Source organism: Zootoca vivipara, chromosome 2 (genome assembly GCF_963506605.1).
Source record: "Zootoca vivipara chromosome 2, rZooViv1.1, whole genome shotgun sequence".
Classification (NCBI taxonomy): Eukaryota; Metazoa; Chordata; class Lepidosauria; order Squamata; family Lacertidae; genus Zootoca; species Zootoca vivipara.
This window is the reverse complement of record NC_083277.1, coordinates 111,222,617-111,243,897: the sequence shown is the minus strand read 5'-3', so window position 1 is coordinate 111,243,897 and position 21,281 is coordinate 111,222,617. Positions and strand designations below refer to the sequence as shown.

Genomic DNA, 21,281 nt, shown 5'->3' with positions numbered 1-21,281 from the left:
GGTTTTTATTTGCATCACATGTGGCAAAAACTGCCCGCATGAAAAGGGGATGATGCCACGCCAGGGCCGCTGGGTGCCCTGTGAACTTCACGGCTCAGTCCCTCCGGGGGTATTGTTCTCTCGGGGGGGGGGCAAACTTTTGTGTCTGTTGTCGGCCGTGTGGCTTTATAGCAGTCACCCCCAAACTTGTACCCTCACAGATGTTTTGGGAACGACAATTCCCACTACCCCTGGCCACTGATCCTGTTAGCTAGGGATGATGGGAGTTGTAGTCCCAAAACATCTGGAGGGCCGAGTTTTGGGGGTGCCTGCTTTATAGCCTGCATTGGTTTCTGCCATTTATTTAGTTCAGGCATCCCCAAACTTTTGGCCCTCCCGATGTTTTGGACTACAATTCCCATCATCCCTGACCACTGGTCCTCTTAGCTAGGGATCATGGGAGTTGTAGGCCAAAACATCTGGAGGGCCGCAGTTTTGGGGATGTCTGATTTAGTTAGTTAGTTCGTTAGTTCAGTGTTTCCCAACCTTGTGCCTCCAGCTGTTTTCAGACTACAATTCCCATCATTCCTGACCACTGGTCTTGCTAGCTAGGGATGATGGGAATTGTAGTCTCAAAACATCTGGAGGCACAAGGTTGGGAAACACTGAGTTAGTTAGTTTTACAGCTACATGAGGAAGGGAGCCTTACCCATTTTCTCTAGTGGCAGGCATTAGGACCTTGCGGAAAGCAGACACTCCGGCCCTGGATTCCAAGCTGGCTTGCCTTGGTGACGTAAGCCAGAAGCCCTGTCTCTCTCTCTCTCTCTCTCTTTTCTGTGTGTGTGTGAGTGTGTGTGTGTGAGTCTCTCTCTCTCTCTCTCTCTTCCCCCTCTTCCCCCTCCCTTCCCAAGCTCTCTAACATTAAAGCGAAAATGCTCCTTTCTGTGCCTCCTCGTGCAGGGATCGCCACTTTTGGCTACAGCAAGAGCAACAAGAAGGTAAGGAAGGCAGTCTCCTGGCTCCCCCACCACCTCCACCTCCCCTTTCTGCTTCCTATTTCCAAGATCTTGGAAACGTCCTTGGCTTAGAGAAGGGAGGAGAAGTTAAAAAAAAAGGGGGGGGTTGCCTTCCCCACCACCCCGAATATCCCAGCTGTGGCGGTGTTGGTGTTTGAAGGGGAGACAGATCTTGCCAATTATTTGGGGAGGTTATAGGAAGCTAGGGGAGGCTGGCTGATCTTGGCCTCTGTTCCGGGGTGACCCCCATCCGCCCCTCACACCACCAGCAGACCCTGCTTGCCAAGGCCGGAGTCTTCCCAAGGGCGACTTTGAGTCCGGAGCGATGGGGACAAAATAATAATAATAATAATAATAAATAAGCTGGGTAGACCAGAACAACAGGCAGCGAAATCACAGCACTTAGTGGATCTCCCTGGGATGTTAATATTCTGTGGGTTCCTCCCTGCACCCCTGATGTTTGGTTTTTCCGTCTGGTTTATTTTTTATTTTTAGCTATGGGGATCGGAGGACCTGCATCCAGGAGGGGCTGATCCTGGTCTTTCGGTACTGGAAGCAGGCAGTTCAAATTCTACTAGGCATGGGGTGTTCATACAGGATCAGACTGAGGCCTTGTTTTTTTAACCCTCTCCTGACTCTTTCCAGGGGGGATGGAGACTTCTGAAGGCCACCCCCAGCGGGGTATTCTCGAGGGTGGGGTTCCAGGATGTGGTTTCTATGGCATCCACGTGTTCTGAGGAAGAGTGTGCCATAAAGGAGGCTTCCCCCCCTTCCTCTTCCACCGCCCTTTCTGCTCCCCACATCTGGGGTGAGGCGAGAATACTCTGCATGCCAGGGAAGATGGGACATGCAGCTCGCAGGAGGATGCGAGGGAGCTGTAAGAAATGGGGGGGTCGAACCCAACGCCACCCCCCCCTCTGTCAGGACTGTCATTCGGAACCTGAATAGCCTTGTCAGGTTTGGGAAATGCATCTTGACTAGCCTGGGTATTTATTTGAACGCTCGGGTGTGGATTATTTCCCCCTCTGGCAAGAAGTGTGGTCTAGTGGTACTCTAGGGTTTCAGGGAACCCCAGGTTACATCTCTAGCTGGGGCAGGGAAGAAGGATAGAAGGGGGAGACCCCCCCCCCGGGAAGTTGGAAATAGGAGCCCAGACTTATGGCATTTTAAATATCCACCTTATCTCTATTGTTGATTCACTGTGTGACCTTGTATGCATATGGTGTTGGGTTAAAGGGGTGGCGGCGGTGGCAGCGGCAGGGGAAGAATAAGCTTGTTACCTGTTCTGTGCCTCAGTTTCCTCTCTGTCCGTCCCTGCGACTCTGGAAGATCTACAGCGAATGTGCAAATTGCAGGCACCATAGTGATGAGGTCGGACAGAAACCTGGGGCAGAGAGGGAAGGCCAAATTTGGGGCATTAATTGTGTTTATCCATATTAGGGATGAGTATGGCACTCGGAAGGAACTGTGGCTGTTTTAGCCATCTCGGTGCGCCTCCCTGCCAACCTCTTTTTGAAACTGGGTGACATTTTTCCTGTTCTGACCACTGACTGATGTGGAATTTGTAGAAATAGGCAGATATGGGGCGGGAAGACCTCTGCATTGATGGAGGGTCTGTCTGTGCCAATAAGGAGCAGGGCAGCATTTTATGATGTGTGAGCTGTGGGCGCATATTAGTGGCTTGTCCTGTTAGAACACCACCAACAAGGACAAACAGCCAATAGTGCTGGCACGGTTATTATAATCGGCGATTCAAGGTAAGACTGAAACCATATCACCAGTCGTGTGTACTTTCACACTCATGTGTGTGCACATATTCCACCTATGCCTCCGCATGCATAACTTGACATGTGCGTGTGTGTATTTTATTTCTTTTGACACTTTATATACTGCTTTATTACAGTCCTCTAAGCGGTGCATTGTATGGGTGAGTTATCGGTGCGTATTTCAAAATGTTCTTGTTATGAGTGCGTCTTGGAGTACTTTCAAGTGACTTTCCCGGGGCTAGCATGTTGTTTCATGGATTTGTTGCTGCAGGTGTGCCACTCCAGTGCTCAGGAACTTGCCCTCGTGTCTGTGTGCACATTTATTCGTGTGTGTGCATAAGGTGAGCAGGTGCAACTGTGGCCGCCTGTATACAGTCTCATCCTTGATTTGATTGACAGCTAACATGAGCGCTTAAGGCTGAATTTGGATAATCATGATTGTGGGTCAGGTCGTTTGCTGTGTGTAGTATTTGCGTAGCCATGTGTGAGAGTGAGACTTTTCTAAGTTAGACAGATGATCAATGATCTCGAAACTATGTGTCCATGTAGGACTACAATACATGCAGATCACCTAAGTTGGAATACTTCATCCTCGGCTTCAGCTAGCAGCACCCTTGACCTAAATGCAGGAAATGGAAATGAAACCCACTGATTTTAATGCATCTAAATTCCAGGCACTGTGTTTAAGAGTGGGGTGTCACCTGGTGGGACTAAGGCAGCCTAGGCACATGGAGTATGTGCATTGTGTATCTCTGAGCTGGAAATCATATTATATTGGAGGTCTTCAGGTGCCCATTTCCTTGCCCGTATTTACAGGAGTAATATACATAAGCTGATCGCTCACAGATGTTGGCTGTAGAAGTTTCTGTGATTTGTAATGAGCAAAATGGATAGATACTGTATATACTGATCTTTAAAGTCCTAACGGCTTCGGCCCAGTATACCCGAAGGAGCGTCTCCACCTTCATCATTCAGCCCGGACACTGAGGTCCAGCTCTGAGGGCCTTCTGGAGGTTCCCTCACTGAGAGAAGTGAGGTTACAGGGAACCAGGCCAGAGGGCCTTCTCGGTAGTGGCACCCACCCTGTGGAAAGCCCTCCCGTCAAATGTCAGGGAATTAAACAACTCTCTGACTTTTAGAAGACAGCTGAAGGCAGCCCTGTTTAGGGAAGTTTTTAATGTTTGATGACTTATTTGTGTTTTAATTGGTTGGAACCTGCCCAGAGTGACTGGGGCAATCCAGTCAGATGGGCGGCATATAAATAATAAATTATTACTTTTATTATTGGCTCACATGTTGCATTGTTCATAGGAATGCAAGTAACTCAGAAAAATACCATGATCAAAATGAGACAATAACACTAACAACGAGAAGGCACTTAAGCTATTGCTCCACATGTTTATTTGTTTATTTATAGAAGTATTTCTATACCATCCTCTCTCACCAAATATTGCGGTAGTGTTAAAAAGCCGTCAAAAGCAGTACGGAACCATCGTTGAAATGACTGGCTGCTCCAGAAAATGTTAAACAATTGCATAGACCTGTTGGCATAAAAAAGTCTTGCAAGAGTCAAAAGTGAGAGTGCCTGCTGAATCTCTGCTGGAAAAGCGTTTCACAGTACCACACTGGTGACACTAAATGGTCGACTTCTGGTTAAGGTGAGTTGGGCCTCTGTAACGCGGAAAACAACTAACAGTGCTCCTTGGGGTGATTTCAGTGATGAGGATACAAGGGCTCAGGCAGTCCTTAAGCACTCGTGGGCGCAATTTGTGTATCAACACATGAGCCTTGAACCTGGCCCAGTAATGTAGGGGCAGCCAGTGTAGATGTTTGAGCAGAGGGGTCATAGAATCATAGAGTTGGAAGGGACCCTGAGGATCATCTAGTTCAACCCCCTGCAGGGCAAGAATATGCAGCTGTCCCATTCGGGGATCAAACCTGCAACCTCGAGTTGTTATCAGCACTGCACTCTAACCAACTGGATGTTGTCACATGCTGTCGGCCATCTGCCCCCATCAGCAATCTACCCTCTGCGTTCAGTACAGCGTTAGAAACTCAGATATATAAGCTAGGTGCCAAATGGATCCTTAAACCAGGGTTACAGTCTCAAAACGAAATACTGTACCTAGTTGCCCTTTTGGGGCCAGATTACTCGAACGTCGTATTTTTCAATACGACTTTTTGGTTCCTGAAATTCATTCTGATTGCGCAGATAAAATATAACAGATAGAATTCTACAGGATGCGTTGCTAGTGTGTGAAAACAGTCCAGATCAAAAGGATCAAGAAAGAAGATTCCACCTAAACATTAGGAAGAACTTCCTGACAGTAAGAGCTGTTCGGCAGTGGAATTTGCTGCCAAGGAGTGTGGTGGAGTCTCCTTCTTTGGAGGTCTTTAAGCAGAGGCTTGACAGCCATATGTCAAGAATGCTTTGATGGTGTTTCCTGCTTGGCAGGGGGTTGGACTGGATGGCCCTTGTGGTCTCTTCCAACTCTATGATTCTATGATCCCCAGGCATGCACCTCCAGATGGTGGAAACGCCGGGCACCATCCTGGCACCCGGGCGTCTTCACTTGTTTGCAAGTGGCCGAAAGCCAGGTGCAAAGTGCACACCTGGCGAATTTCAAACGCTGGTCCTGTACTAGCTACGGTTTCCAGACCAGGCCTGAGGGCAGCCCCACAATAGAATGTACTGCAGTAATCTAGTCTTGCAGGGACTACAGTGGCTAAGTTATCCAGATCTAGGTATGGCTGTAGCTGGTGGATCAGACAAAGCTGGTAAAAGCTGTTGCATTGCTCATCGGAATGCAGCTAACCAGAATGATGCCTGCATGTGTAAAGAAGTGTGGGACGGGATAAATGTGCACATTATAAACATGTATCCTGGGTCTTTTGACAAACTGGTTGTGGAAGTTGCATTTTTCCAACTTCTAACTCTGTTTTGCTGATCCCAGCATTGACCTGTGTTCTCTTAAGGCTGTATAAAATTAATATCTTACTGAAACGGATTGCATAGGCAAGGGAAGACGGTCTCCTGGAAGCAAAGAGAATTCTGTGCGTTACAATTTGCTGATACTCTGCAGTTTTTTTGTTTTTGCTTTTTGCTAATAAGTGGAAATACTCTCAGTTGGAAACGTAGCTATTTATACCTCCTTGCATTTCTTGGTCACTTTGGGCTTTAAAAAAAGACTTTAAAACTATATTAAGTTATGGGGTCATGGTTGAAGTTTTAAAAGCGAAAAAAAATTGGGAGATCTTAATTGGATCCAAATGAGCTTTTTTAAAAAAATCTGAATTTTTCCCTGTCCTCTCTCCAAGGAGTTCTGGGCAGTGTGTGGGTTTTTTCTTCCCTGTTGCATCTGCCACTATTTATTTATTTCTTAAATTTATAGCTTGCCTTTCCTGCAAGGAGCTCATGGGGGCATATATGGTATGGTTCTTCCTCTCTCACATTTCATCCTTGCAGCAACCTCACAAAAACCATAGGATCGTAGAGTTGTAAAGGGCATGGAAGGACATCTAAGCCAAACCTCCGAATCTGCAGGAGAGGCAACCGAGTATCTCTAACAAGAGGCCATCCAGGCTCTGCTTAAATTTATCTCCATCTAAGGAGAGCCTAGGGATGGGGGTGGCGCTGTGGTCTAAACCATAGAGCCTAGGGCTTGCCGATTGGAAGGTCGGCAGTTTGAATCCCCGCCATGGGGTGAGCTCCCGTTGTTCGGTCCCAGCTCCTGCCCACCTAGCAGTTCAAAAGCACGTCAAGCGCAAGTAGATAAATAAGTACCGCTCCAGCGGGAAGGTAAACGGCGTTTCTGTGTGCTGCTCTGGTTCGCCAGAAGCGGCTTAGTCATGCTGGCCACATGACCCGGAAGCTGTCTGCGGACAAATGCTGGCTCCCTCGGCCTATAGAGTGAGGTGAGCGCACAACCCCAGAGTCATCCGCGACTGGACCAAACAGTCAGGGCTACCTTTACCTTTAAGGAGAGCCTACCTCCTTCCAAAGCAAACTATCCGAACAGCTCTCTTAGGAAGCAGTTCCTAATGTTTACCTCTTGCAATGACCATCCACTGGTTCTCTGTCCTTCCGTCTGCCGCAATGGCAAACAAGTCTGCTCCATTTTCTATGTAGCATCTTTTCAGATACATGAAGACGACTATCATGCCAGTTTTCTGTTCCCCAGGCTGAGCACACCCAGCTCTTTCTGTTGTTTCTCCCAGGACTCGTTTTCCAAAACTGTTCACCATCCTGACCTCTCTCCTCTTGGTCAACATTCTACTTGAAAAAGAATTGGGCAGAGTAGTCCTGAAGTGGTCCATCCAGTGCATTTCATTTCATCTTTTCATTTCACTTTTAATTTTCATACCACCTTTCTATATTACTACGAAAATAAGACATCGTCTTATATTTATTTTTCCTATAAAAAAACAACAACACTATGGCTTATTTTCAGGGGGATGTCTTGTTTTTTTCCTCCTCCTCCTCCTGCCGTGCCGGCATTGCTGCTGCGCCTATCACTATGTCTTATTTTCGGGGTATGGCTTATATTCCTTGAATGCTTAAAAATCCTGCTACGGCTTATTTTATGGCTACATCTTATTTTCGGAGAAACAGGGTCTACGCAAGGTGGTTTACAAGCCGAAGAAGCAACAGAGACCGCACACACCTTATAGCAATCTGATCCAATACCAAAATGTCGAAATAAAAACTTTAAACAGCTTATATCAAATAATGTAATATTCACTAATCCATTATAATATAATAGTACACAATAAAATTAAATACCAGCAAATAATAATTAAACAGAAATTCACTCTTAACAATTACAACAATTTCTAAACTATAATCAATAAAAAAAAAAGTCACAGTGTATAAAATAACACAATACAAATTGAGAAGCAAAGACACACAACTTATAAAATTATTTTGAAAAACTATCTCTGAACTCCTCCTCTCTTCCCAGCTGCTTCTGTGGTTCCTAAAGTCATGGTCTGGGAAAGGCTCTTAGGGCTGGAAGGTGGGGCAAGGCAGGTGGAAACAGCCATTATGCAGAATAGATCGGAACTGTTAGTCCAGTGGTCTGGACGTGGGGCTCCTGTAAATGCAGCCTGAGATTGCTTAACTTTTTAAGTAGCCACATCACAGTGCTGGGTCATGTCCTTGTGATCCTCTAAGACACCTATGCTTCAATCTTTTTTTTCTCTTTTTTTTTACATTTATCTCTGTTGAAAACCCCATCTTTTGGGTTTTGGCCAGTGTTACAGCCTCTCAAGATGATTTTGAATATTGATTCTAGGCCCATCCAAACTGCTGTTTTGTTGTGGGCGTATAAAGCAACATATGTTTGATTCATTTATAGCACATTTGAAGTGGATTTAAACGGGACTGTCCACACATCTCCCTCGTTTATAAGTTGCTGTGCTTCCTTAATGATCCTGCCTTAATGCATCCACACTTTTGCTCTATGTTCCTGCCATCCCCAATTCACTCCTCGCCCCCCCCTTGAACACAAGTTGTTGACACCAGGCCACCATATTTCCAAATTTTTATTTTTTGGCTGCAGTTGCTGTGCCAACCATGCTCGGTTGCAGGAAAGAGCAAGCAAGCAAGCAAATGAACAGGAATGTCAGCAGATGACATCAACAGGAAGTATGTAGGAATGGCTTAAGCTTCTCTCGCCCGTTGCCTTTTTTCGAGTGTTAGTTGCGCTATGACACCATACTGCCAGGTTATTATGTTCAGGCGGGGTAAACCATCATTTCTTTCCATCCCCTAGTAGGCCTGGGTGACGTTTTAATCCATTGCCTGAAACTGGTTCAAATTTAAAATCGTGAGAGCGATTTTAGAATTCCCGATCAGGAAATGTAACGAGAGTCCCCGGTGTGCCGCGATGCCCGCCTGGCAGCCTGCAAAGGCAGCTTGCGCCTCCCGAGCCTGAAAGTTCAGGTGAGCAGAGCGGGTTAGGTGTGAGCGCTGAGTTTCCATTTACCTGCCATGCACAAATACAAATAGCGCTGGCCCAAGGAATCTCCAGGCGGAACGGGGGCTCCTGGTTGCCGCTGCTTGCACAGCGAGAGATCTTTTTGAGCTGTGATTGGTCGTTCCAGAGAAGCCGGCAGCTCTGTGGTGCCATGCCATGTGGTGCCCCGGGCTGATACGCTCCTCCTGGGACAGCAGAACCCGCCCGGCCTCAACAGGAAGAGGCAAGAAGCTGTGCGTGGCCGGCAACTGCCTTCTTCCTCCTCACCTCCTTTCTGACATCATAATATACCGCCATATTGTGAAGTTTAGCTGGCAGTGACTTACGATGTTGGAAAGCAGATATTGCCCAGCCTTACCCTCCACCCCCTGAATGCTAGTGTCCAGCAACAGGAAATATCTGAGTGGCCAAATTACAAAGAAGTGGCTTCATTTCAGCGCTCTTGCACATTAAAAGTGGGAGAGAGAGAGAAAGAACGAAAGAAAGAAAGAAAGAAAGAAAGAAAGAAAGAAAGAAAGAAAGAAAGAGCCAGGACAGATGTAGAATAAAACGTTACAGGATTTTAGCAGGAAATGCTCCGTTTGTAGCCGAAGGAGTATAACCCAAATCTTTTACAGGCGCAAATCATATTGAAAGCAGGACGGCGTATGACGGCCCCAGGAGCATCACGCGTTTAAATCATGATGAACACGCAATTGAAAGGATCTCTTCTGTGGTGTTTAACTGCCCCTCCCAGCTTGATGAGCAAATGAATTCATTTATAAAAATGTTGAACAGCACAGGGCCTAGATCAAAGCCACGTGGCTCTCTACTTAAGACCTCTCTACAGGTTGATACAGAGCCATTAATGAGCACTTGTTGAGTATGATATCTCAATCAGCTACCTAACATCAACTAACAACTGTATTATCCAGCCCACATTTTACCATTTTGTCAGCAAGGATATTATGGGACACCTTATTAGATGCTTTGCTGGAATCAAGATATATTATGTCTACGGTGTTCCTATGATCTACAGGTCTAGTAGCTCTATCAAAAACGGATGCTTAATCTGCCAAAACTTGTTGTTGTTGTTTAGTCGTTTAGTCGTGTCCGACTCTTCGTGACCCCATGGACCATAGCACACCAGGCACTCCTGTCTTGCACTGCCTCCCGCAGTTTGGTCAAACTCATGTTCGTAGCTTCGAGAACACTGTCCAACCATCTCGTCCTCTGTCATCCCCTTCTCCTAGTGCCCTCAATCTTTCACAACATCAGGGTCTTTTCCAGGGAGTCTTCTCTTCTCATGAGGTGGCCAAAGTATTGGAGCCTCAGCTTCACGACTTGTCCTTCCAGTGAGCACTCAGGGCTGATTTCCTTCAGAATGGATAGGTTTGCTCTACTTGCAGTCCATGGGACTCTCAAGAGTCTTCATAAACCATGTTGGCTTCTAGTAGTCAATGCACTATTTCTTTGATTCTACCCCGCGAGGTGATTCATCTCTGAGTGATTCATCTCTGAGTGGGAATTAAAACTCAGTTCTCCCCAGTCTTAGTCCAGTACTTTAAATGCTACATCATGCTGGCTCTCATTGAGTAAATCAGCTTTTGGCGGGTGGCACTGTGTACAACAACATTTATATGGTGACTTCAACTGTCATTAGCCTCTGACAGCATGACCAGTGGTCTGGGTTGATGGGATCTGTAGTCCACTAATATCTGGAGGGCTACAGGTTTCCCCAAGCCTGCTTTCGGTTGTTCAAAATATTCCACATATATTATCTTAGCAGTCCTTGCAACAACCTGGAAGGTAGGCCAGTAATATAATTAATCAGCCTTGCAGGTGAGTTCACAGAGGTTACTAGCCGAAAAATCTACTTGCTGGCCAGCCTCTAGTCTTATCTATTTATCTCTTAGTCTTATCTAGCTTATCCAAGCTGCTGCGGTTGCAACTGGACTGTTATACATATCAGGGAGCTAGTGCAGTGCAGACGTCTGGTCAGGGACAGCCTGTTTGAAGCGCCCCCAGGGGCTGCTGCGCTACAACTCCCATCATCCCTCGCCTTTGGCCGTGCTGCTTGGGGCTGCTGGGAGTTGGAGTCCAACAATGTTTTGGGTGGTGCTACGCTGACCACCCTTGGGTTAGAGCAGGCACCCCCAAACTTCAGCCCTCCAGATGTTTTGGACTACAATTCCCATCTTCCCCAACCACTGGTCCTGTTAGCTAGGGATCATGGGAGTTGTAGGCCAAAACATCTGGAGGGCCGCAGTTTGGGGATGCCTGGGTTAGAGCGCTGGGCTCGGGCCGGGGAGATCTGGCTCCAGGTCCTTACTCAGCCACAAAGGCCACTGGGTGACGTTGGACCAGTCTCTCTCTCTCTCTTAGTCTCACCTACCTCACAGGGTTGTTGTGAAGATAAATTGGGAATCGTCTACGTGGAAGTTAGCCCCTTTGAATCCAGTGGGGCTTAGCGGTCATCCACACTTTATTTGCCCTGCTGCTTTCTCCCAGGAAAACATGTGGTTTTGCTGGGGGTTCCCCCCCCCCCCGATTTAGCACTAAAGAGCTGGTTTTCCAGGGGAAAGCAGTGGAGGAGGAAAGGCAAAGCTGCTCATATCTGTGGCTAGAAGTGGTGCATGCTCTAGTTATCTCTCGCTTGGACTACTGCAATGCGCTCTACGTGGGGCTACCTTTGAAGGTGACCCGGAAACTACAACTAACCCAGAATGCGGCAGCTAGACTGGTGACTGGGAGCGGCCGCCGAGACCACATAACACCGGTCCTGAAAGACCTACATTGGCTCCCAGTACGTTTACGAGCACAATTCAAAGTGTTGGTGCTGACCTTTAAAGCCCTAAACGACCTCGGTCCAGTATACCTGACGGAGCGTCTCCTCTCCCATCGTTCTGCCCGGACACTGAGGTCCAGCGCCGAGGGCCTTCTGGCGGTTCCCTCGCTACGAGAAGCCAAGTTACAGGGAACCAGGCAGAGGGCCTTCTCGGTAGTGGCACCCACCCTGTGGAATGCCCTCCCACCAGAGGTCAAAGAGAACAACAACTACCAGACCTTTAGAAGGCATCTCAAGGCAGCCCTGTTTAGGGAAGCTTTTAATGTTTGATGGATTTCTGTATTTTAATGTTTTGTTGGAAGCCGCCTAGAGTGGCTGGGGGAACCCGGCCAGATGGGCGGGGTATAAATAATATATTATTATTATTATTATTATTATTATTATTATTATTATTATTATTATTATTATAGAAAGCACAGGGCGAGCAGCAAACCGCTCAGACCCACGGGACCAAGAGGAAGTGTGGGCGAGCCCTCACTCCCCAGGTCAGTGGATCTAGTGGACAGCAGCAGAAGAAGATCTCTTGAATCGGGCAGCAATCCCGCTGCTGTTTTTCTCATAAGGCAGAGGCGGGCGAGGGGCAGTCAGGGGAAGCTAAGCCAGAGGGAACAGACATTTGCCTATGAGCGTGGAGTAAATTCATGGCAAAAGGAAGTTTGGAACCAGGGACTTCATTCAGTCACTCCCAAAAGCAAGAATCAACAAAATTAATTGGAGGAGGAGGAGGAGGAAGGCTCCAAATGGTGACTCATCCACCGTGGACTCCACAGAGGGTGGTTAGTTCTTACTCTTGCACGCTCTAAAATTATAACCTTCCCCCCCACTCTTTTTTTAGTGTACCTAGTTTAATTCAGGGGTCAAAATTCCCCACCCCGATCTCCTCAATCCCACGAGGTGAGAAACACCAGTTTATGGGCACACCCCTATGGTTGTAAAAGTGAGAGGGGCAGCGGATACGTGTCCTGCCTCTGTATTTTTGCTTCATCAAAGGAAACAGAAGCCTAAAAAAAAGTCTTTGAAAAGCAGAATTGGGCCCATGCAGCCTATCAAGTGCAACCTGGACTCTTATAACTAGAACCAGGGCCTTCTCAACACTGGCCCCGACCTGGTGGAACGCTCTGTCTCCTGATACCAGGGCCCTGATTTCTTTCCGCAGTGCATGTAAGACAGAGTTTTTTCCGCCTGGCATTTGGCCTAGAGCCAACCTGATCCCCTCCCCCATTTCCCCTTTCTTTCCCCCTTTTGTATGAGGCTGCATTTTTCATTTTTAAATTTTAATGTACTGTATTTAGTCTTGTTGTTGAGTTGTATTTTAACTAGTTGTTTTATACTTGCTCTGAGCCCGGCCTTGGCTGGGGAGGGCGGGGTATAAATAAATGATCATCATCATAAAATTGGAAGGAGCAATGAGGGTGTCTAACTCCCTGCAATCCAGGAATCCTTTTGCCCAACGTGGGGCTCAAACTCACAACCCTGAGATTAAGCATCTCATTCTCTACTGACTGAGGAACAAGTTGGGGCTGCTTCTTTCTCATGTCAAAGGATTTGGCATTTGGAATGGCTGGGATGGCTCTATGCCCCACTCAGCAGATGTCCAGGGGTCCAGTTTGCTGCCTGGAGCTCTGATGGTGCCTCTCCTTGCCCCCCCTTCCATATCTCCAAGCCTTGCTGTACCATTCAGACATAAATTCCTACCTTTATCTCTCTCTCTCTCTCTCTCTCTCTCTCTCTCTCTCTCTCTCTCTCTCTCTCTCTCTCTCTCTCTCTTTCCCTCCCACACCTCCTGGTGCCACCCAGACAACATGGTTATCGGAAGGTGTATAAATACTGTTAATAAAATAAATCATGGGTAGGAGGTGCTCTCTCCACAGTCGACCTTTCTTCCGCTCAAGCTGACGGTGCTGGGAGGCAGCAGAACTATTTTTGTTATCTTCTAAATCTAATTCCAGGACAGAAGAATGCCTGTGTGTGTTCAGGGCAGCAAAGGTGTTTGCAGACCACCTGCCGCACTTGCCTGCTTTTCACCCTCCTTGTTAGCAGGAGTAGCATTCATACGCCTCGTGCGGTCTGTTCTTCAGCTCAGAAAGCATCTTCAAATCTATGGGGGGTAACACTGTTCATTGATTCTCCATATGTAGAATCTGGCACGTGTGTTACTGAGATTGTATCCTCTCCTCTCTCTTTTTCTTCCTTCCTTTGTAAAGCAAATTTCAAACCTCCACAAAGTTTGAAAATAGGCAGTCACTGGCCACGTTTCCACATAAGGCTAACCCATGGTTTCTTTTAGCCATGGTTTGTGGAACAAACCAGTCTCAGTCTCGCATGACAAGCACAGCTGTTTTGCTTGCTACCGTAATTGGTTTCGTTTTGCATCTACTCTTGCCTTGCACCTCTGTAGATGAGTGAGCATCTGGGGCATGGCCCTGAAATAAACCAGAATTAAGCCAGGATGGTTGGTTTCAGGTGTAACAAGAAACCATGGAAAGCTGATATCAGACCCGTTCTTCCATATCCTGGCTTGTTCATATTTTAGTTCGTTGGCTGCAGTGAGTTTGGGTGTTCAAACTGCTGTTAAGCTGAACAAACCATCGCTTAATGTTATGTGCAAGCCAGAAGTGATTTCAGAATTCAAGAGGCAGCACTCCAAACGTATTCTAGGTTGCCTCCAGACTGTTTTACAAGAGGGGTTCAGTCTGGAAATCGAGGTTTGTGCCATTAAAAACGGGTTAAAGTGCTTTGTTGTCCTAGGGCAACAAATCCACTTTAAAACAAAACATGCTTTTTGCAGTTAAGAAAGTGATGGGGAAAAGCACGGGTTGAATGAATTACTGACTGGAAGATGTATAACCATGCTGGTGTCAGCAAATTGGAATGAATGTTCATTGTTGTATAACCCCCCTGCAAACAAATCAGAACAAATGCTCAGTAAAGAGTGGACAAAGCCTAACTTAAACTTTGTATAAACAGATTACCGGTAAGATTAATGCTCAATAAGATGGGTTGCCCGGAGGAGCCCCGCTTTCTTTGTACTTCCATCTTTCGTGGAAATTTTTCATTTTAGAATCAAATAATTGTAGTTGGTTGGAAGGGACCCGAAGTCCTGCAATGCAGGAATCTCAACATGCAGTTCCCCATCCAATTTGAAATCATACTAGACCCTACTTAGCTTTGCAAAAGTGATAGCTGTTATATCGCTGTGCCACTGTATTCTGAGACAATTTGGTATTTTGGATTCAGAAGAAGGCTGGAAAATAAAGTTCACTGATATAAACCATCGTGATCTGCAGACTTTTCAGTGTTTTAAAATCCTCCTGCATGGTTAAGTAGAGGGTTACCCTCTGAAGGATGCGTTTCAGAGGAAGTGTTGACATGGTCACCGGAGTCCAAACAAAATCAGGCAGGCTAGCAGCCAGATTTCAGATTTTGAAGATAGGGTGGGGATGACCATTGAGAGTTGAAGGCAGCGTGAAAGAGGGATTGTTGCTCGTGTGTACAGACATGACGCTTTGCTCTCTGGTGGATAAAATTTTGGAAGGTTTTGTTTATAAAAGGTGTTTGAGGCTGCTACCAGAGGAGGCACGTAAAACAATATCACTATGTCCCTTTCTCTCTCTTTTGAATAGGCTCCCAAAACGGCTAATGCCTTCTATCACCTGTTGAAGATAACCCTCCCCTAGACGGAGGCGAAGCAAAATGGGTGTGTGTGTGTGTGTGTGTGTGTGTGTGTGTGTGTGTATGTATAGATAGATAGTTGTCGTGCACATCCTGGGAACTGACGCCTTTCCCAGACCAGTCTCATAAACGTTGGGCTGTCTCCCACTTTATTTGCTCGTACTTTTGCAAGTGGCTATTCTTGATGATGTCTCTGTTCAGGGATGATGCAGATACAGTCACACCCTGGGTTGCAAACGTGATCCGTGTGGGAAGCACATTTGCAACCCACAGCGCCGCATATCTGTGCACGCGCGTGACGTGATTCGGCGCTTCTGTGCATGACGTCATTTTGCGTTTCTGCGCAAGCGCCGAAACCGGGAAGTAGCCCTTTCTGGTACTTCCGGGTTCAGCGCAGAGCGCAACCGGCAAACACATAAATGCAAGGCCGAATGCTTCCTCCTACAACAGGCATCCCCAAACTGCGGCCCTCCAGATGTTTTGGCCTACAACTCCCATGATCCCTAGCTAACAGGACCAGTGGTTGGGGAAGATGGGAATTGTAGTCTAAAACATCTGGAGGGCCGAAGTTTGGGGATGCCTGTCCTACAAGCTCAAGGGTGGGAAATGTGGGGTTAGCCTTTATCCTTACAACAGCATATGCAGAGTCCTGCTGGTTCAGGCCAATGGCCCATCTAGTCCTGTTCTCACAGTGACCAACCGGATACCCCTGGGAAGCTTGCAAGCAGGTCATGAGCACAACAGGATTCAGCCCACTTGTGCCACCGCCTCCAATGTTTTTCCGATGAAAATAGGGACGCCCTATTCAATAATAATAATACTATTTCTACCCCACCCATTTCACTGGGTTGGCCCAGCCACCCTGGGCATCTTCCAACACGGAAAAAACCCATAATAAAACATTAAACATTAAAACAACAACTTCCCTATACAGGGCTGTCTTCAGATGTCTTCTATGGGTTGTATAGTTACTTATCTCCTTGGCTCGGGAGTCGCATAATTCCATAACCTCCAAAATTTCTCCGATGAAAACAGGGACATCCTAAGGAAAAGCAGGACCTTCCGGGAACAAATCAGAAACCGGGACGGCTTCTGTAAATCTGTGCCTGGAAAATAGTGCTTCTCAGCAACTGGTATTCAGAAACATTCTGGTTCCCAGGAGTGGGGGTAAGCTGAGAGACTTGTGTCCTGCATCGAGTGAGTTTCACAAGCCACTCCACTCTCCCTCTAAAGGACAGCTTTCATTAAATGTAAAAAGGAAAGCCCCCAGCCTACAGGAGTGTTGAGAAAACTTTGGAAATGTCATCACCATCTCTGTTGCTGGAACCTCAAGGATCTCCATTTTCCCCGTCGATGTTGACGGTTATGCCCATGTCTCTTACAAAGGTGACTATCAGTTTCATTCATATGTATTCTGCTCCTTTCCTCAAAGGGCTCAGGTAGATTGTGTTATCTTGTTGGGTTTTCACAACAACACAAGGGTGTAGGTTAAACTTGTCCAAATAGTAACTAGGCCCCACCTAGGGCATTTTAACGCCTAGGGCAGAAAATCTACGTAAATATTCAAATTGGCCACGTTAAGAACAGTAGATGAGTTTGATGAGTATTGAGTCACCTTTGGAGTTTTCTGATCTTTTGGGTTTTTTTGTGCTTTTGCAGGCTCAAAGCCTGAAAGTTTCAAAATATTGCCATATTTGTATATCTGTAGGGTAAGGGACCCAGGTGGCGCTGTGGTTAAAGCACTGAGCCTAGGGCTTGCTGATCAGAAGGTCGGCGGTTCGAATCCCTGTGACGGGGTGAGCTCCCGTTGCTCGGTCCCAGCTCCTGCCAACCTAGCAGTTCGAAAGCACGTCAAAGTGCAAGTAGATAAATAGGAACCGCTACAGCGGGAAGGTAAACGGCGTTTCCATGTGCTGCTCTGGTTTGCCAGAAGCGGCTTTGCCATGCTGGCCACATGACCTGGAAGCTATACGCCGGCTCCCTCGGCCAATAATGCGAGATGAGCGCGCAACCCCAGAGTCGGTCACGACTGCCTTTACCTTTACCTTTAGGGTTTGGGGGTATAGCTTTTGTTGTGGGATATGGCAGGAGAGAAATTAAAACCGTTTTCACAGAATAAGCATCTGATAATTTGCCGCCCTCTAGTGATGCTGTGGGTTTGGTTCCTGAAGTTGGTGCCATCTGGTCCTCTAATTGCTAACCCCAGAGGCGAAAGATGGGGGGGTGGATCAGGTGCACCTGTGGCAATTGGGCTTGTGGGGGTGGGGGAAGCCATTGGGGGGGGGTCAAGGGGTCTTGGCCTCTGACTCCCCACGCCCTCATTAAAAGCTCCCTTCAGGCAGAATCAGTAACCAACTAGAAGACTAGCAGATCTCAAGCAAGCATACCTTCTAACCTTGGTGTGTAGAATCTGCTTGTACAATTCAGCCCTCTTGATAGTCTCAAACGACTGCTATTGTTTCCAATTGTAATAGCACCAGTTGAAATTGAAATCCCCTTTTGGTGGGCCAATGACAAGACACAGAAGTCACCAAACCTTTGCTACAAATGGAGAGATCCTTACTGTTCCGGGTCACTTTTGTGCATTTTTTACTCAAGAGTTCTGTTCCATTTCTGCATTACTCTGTGCTTTGAAAATAATTAGCCTCAAAGTGCATACGTAGATGTGCATTTTCGCAAATTCCGATCTGCGCCAAGGTGTGTGTGTGTGTGTGTGTGTGTGTGTGTGTGTGTGTGTGTATTGTATACAATTTTGCAAAGATCCATTTTTAACCCCAGCACCCCTCTGGTGCAACATTTGATCATAGATCCATGTGAAGTTACTTCAGCCATCAGACGGTGGGGAAACCAGAGCCAAAGCCATCCTCTTATGCAAGAGAGGACTTAAGAGCAATGATGTACTTCCATCTGGAAATACGATCAACATCTTTCTATGTAGCCATTTCCAATGCCACATTTTTCTTCTTCTTCTTGAAGATAAGGCTATAAGTAAAGCTGCTCTTAAAACCAGACGGCAGATTCTTTGCATTAGGGACAAATTTAATGCAGCGCACCCGGTGGAGCAGAGTTGTGCGTGACTTTCATAAAATCCAACGGCTAGACAATGACCAAAAAGACTCTTAACTGACTCCTTTGCTTGATCTCCTTTCCCTTGATCTAGCCGCCGTGCTCCCCTTGTGCAGTTATGGCCGAAGTTTCCCACAAGAGGTACCCAAAGAATACAAAGCAGTAGCTTCCGATGACTCAAGGAAGATGGCCAAGTCATCTTGGAGCAAAACAGATGACTCAAGTTGCTGTTCATTAGGTTAAATGAGGGTTTCCCCAACTTGGGTGTCTAGCTGTTTTTGGACTACAGTTCCCACCATCCCTGACCACTGGTCCTGCTAGCTAGGGGATGATGGGAGTTGCAGTCCAAAATCAGCTGGACACCCAAGTTGGGGAAACCCTGGGTTAAACGTTGCCTTTGTAATTTCCTTCTCTCTCTCTTTTTCTTTTGGCAGAGCTTCATTTTCGAGGATAGACAGCCATTAACCGTGATTATTTAGCTACAGATAACAGACATGCCCATGCAAGAATGGCTTGCAATCTAATAAAAATGACTCAAAAGGAGGAGGAATGGTAGAGGGAAGGAGGCAGCTCAATGGAACATCCAGGTTGAGAGGCAGCATACCTCTAGATCAGGGTTTCCCGAACTTGGGTCTGCAGCTGTTGTTGGACTACAACTCCCATCATCCCCAGCTAGCCGGACCAGTGGTCAGGGATGATGGGAATTGTAGTCCAACCACAGCTGGAGACCCAAGTTTGGGAGACCCTGCTCTAGGTGCTGGCGATAGTCAGCAGTATTTATAATCTTCCCCACAAGCACCCAAGCAGTCCATGTAGACAACCAAATGCTGAAGCAGATGGACCTTGATTTCATCCAGGACGTTAAGGCTAGCTGCTCCCACACAACTCCCAGGCCGCCATTTCCGCATTCCTGATTTCCAAAAGCAGATTGGGGATCCTGAGGAATAGTGTAAAGGAAAACCAGGAAACTGACACCGTGCATGTGCCCGTAGGGGTTTCCTTTCAAACTCTCTGGCTTCTCTTTAAAGTGGGGGGATTTGAAGAGCAGATTTGGGGTTCTGAAAACACAGTTCCTGGAAAGGAAAATCCATGAAATTTGTGTGTGTGTGTTGCGTCCCTCTGGATCGTGGCTGGCCAGAACAATTCAACATTGGTTGCCCCTCATCTCAGGCCTTGTGCACACTTCTGCTTGTCCCAGGGGTGTAGCATGGGGGGGGTGTACCAGGGGTGCCATGGCCCTGGGCGTACAATTTTTGTGCGGGCGTGAACCAGGTGCCCCCATGCAGGTAACTCCAGGTGTCCCTCTTTGCCTGCCAAGGGCCGTGTTGGTGGCTGGGCTCCTCCCTGCTTGGGCGGGCAGGCAGCTTAGTGCGGCCCCGCTTTGTTCTGGTGGGCATGGGGTCGCTCCGTTGGCGAGGGCTGAGCTGGTGCCCCCTACCCAGGACATGTGCACCCACCCCAGACACCGAAAAGTGGCGCTATGCTGCTTGCTTTTCCTACTGCTTTCGCCTAGGGAAAGCCCACTGTTTACCGTTGAATCCGAGCAAATGTCAGTTGGGCTTTCCGTAGATTGACATTAGCTTCATTTCAGCGGTAAAAAGCGGGTTTTCCTGGGGGGAACAGCGGGAACAAAGCAAAAACAACTCAGAGCCATGCCTAGAAAGCATGGAGAAACCAGGAAACCTATTGGACCTGTGTTTTCCAAGCACAGGACAAGCGGATGTGTGGATGAGCCCTTTGAAAATGACGTTATGAAGTACAGTGGTGCCTCGCAAGACAAATTTAATTCATTCCGCGAGTCAATTCGTTTTGCGAAAAATTCGTCTTGCGAATCACGGTTTCCCATAGGAATGCATTGAAATTTCTTTTTTTGCCCATAGGAACGCATTAACTAAATTTCAGTGCATTCCTATGGGAAACCGCGATTCGCAAGACGAATTTTTCGCAAAATGCGTCTTGCGATCTGATGCAAAATGAATTCGTCTTTCTTTCTTTCGCAAAATGAATTCGTCTTGCAAGTCACCATCAGATTGCAAGACGCATTTGTCTTGCAAACAATTCGTCTTGCAGGGCATTCGTCTTGCGAGGTACCACTGTACCTTTTTGAGTCCTAATACAGTGGTACCTTTGTTCTCAAACACCTTGGTACTCAAACAACTTGGAACCCAAACACTGCAAACCCAGGAGTAAGTGTTCCGGTTGCAAACGTTTTTTGGAAGCCAAACGTTTTTTTGGGTGTTATGCTTCCGTTTTGAGTGTTGCGCTAAGCTCTGTCTGTTGTTGCTATTTATTTTGCGTTTTTGTTTATGTGGCTCGTTTTTGTTTTGTTCTTGTGACTGTGTGGAACCCAGATCGGCTACTGGTTGATCGATTGTGTGACTGCAGTACATTGTTTATTGCTTTCATTTTATCGATCAGTGGTCTCGTTAGATAGTAAAATTCATGTCAAATTGCTGTTTTAGGGGTTGTTTTTAAAAGTCTGGAACGGATTAATCCATTTTGCATTACTTTCTATGGGAAAGTGCGCCTTGGTTTTGGAACGCTTTGATTTTGGAACGGACTTCCGGAATGGATTAAGTTTGAGAACCAAGGTACCATTGTACTAGAATACTAACACAGTGCACAAGTTGCTGGGAAGGCCTCCTATGAAGGTCCCTGTGAGATGAATGGATGTGCAAATGTACAGCAGAGTTGCAGAGTTTAGACATGGAGACTGTAGCAACTGTGCTTTGTATCTTCCATGGTTTGGTACCTCCATTATTGGCAGGTATGCATTTGTCCGTAGAACAGACGTGTCTAAAACAGAGAGGGTTATAAAATCTAGAGTCAAGACAGTATGTACTAGGCAAGCAGTATAAACCATGTCCACAGACAGCCAGATTGGAGAGGTCTTGAAAATTGAGATATTTCCTCTAACCTGCCCTTGGAAGCCATCCTTTTACAGTGGTACCTCGGTTTATGAACATGATTGGTTCCG

General features: G+C 46.9%; 1 protein-coding gene across 1 annotated transcript in view; it reads left to right on the top strand.

The window, feature by feature from the left end:
• The first annotated feature begins 769 nt into the window (after positions 1-769).
• RBMS2 (RNA binding motif single stranded interacting protein 2) overlaps positions 770-21,281 on the top strand; it is a 78,443-nt gene continuing 57,931 nt past the window's right edge. The window contains exon 1 of the mRNA XM_035103592.2: positions 770-977. Coding sequence (XP_034959483.1) covers positions 912-977 — 66 coding nt within the window. The 5' untranslated portion in view covers positions 770-911. The remainder of the gene's footprint in view (positions 978-21,281) is intronic.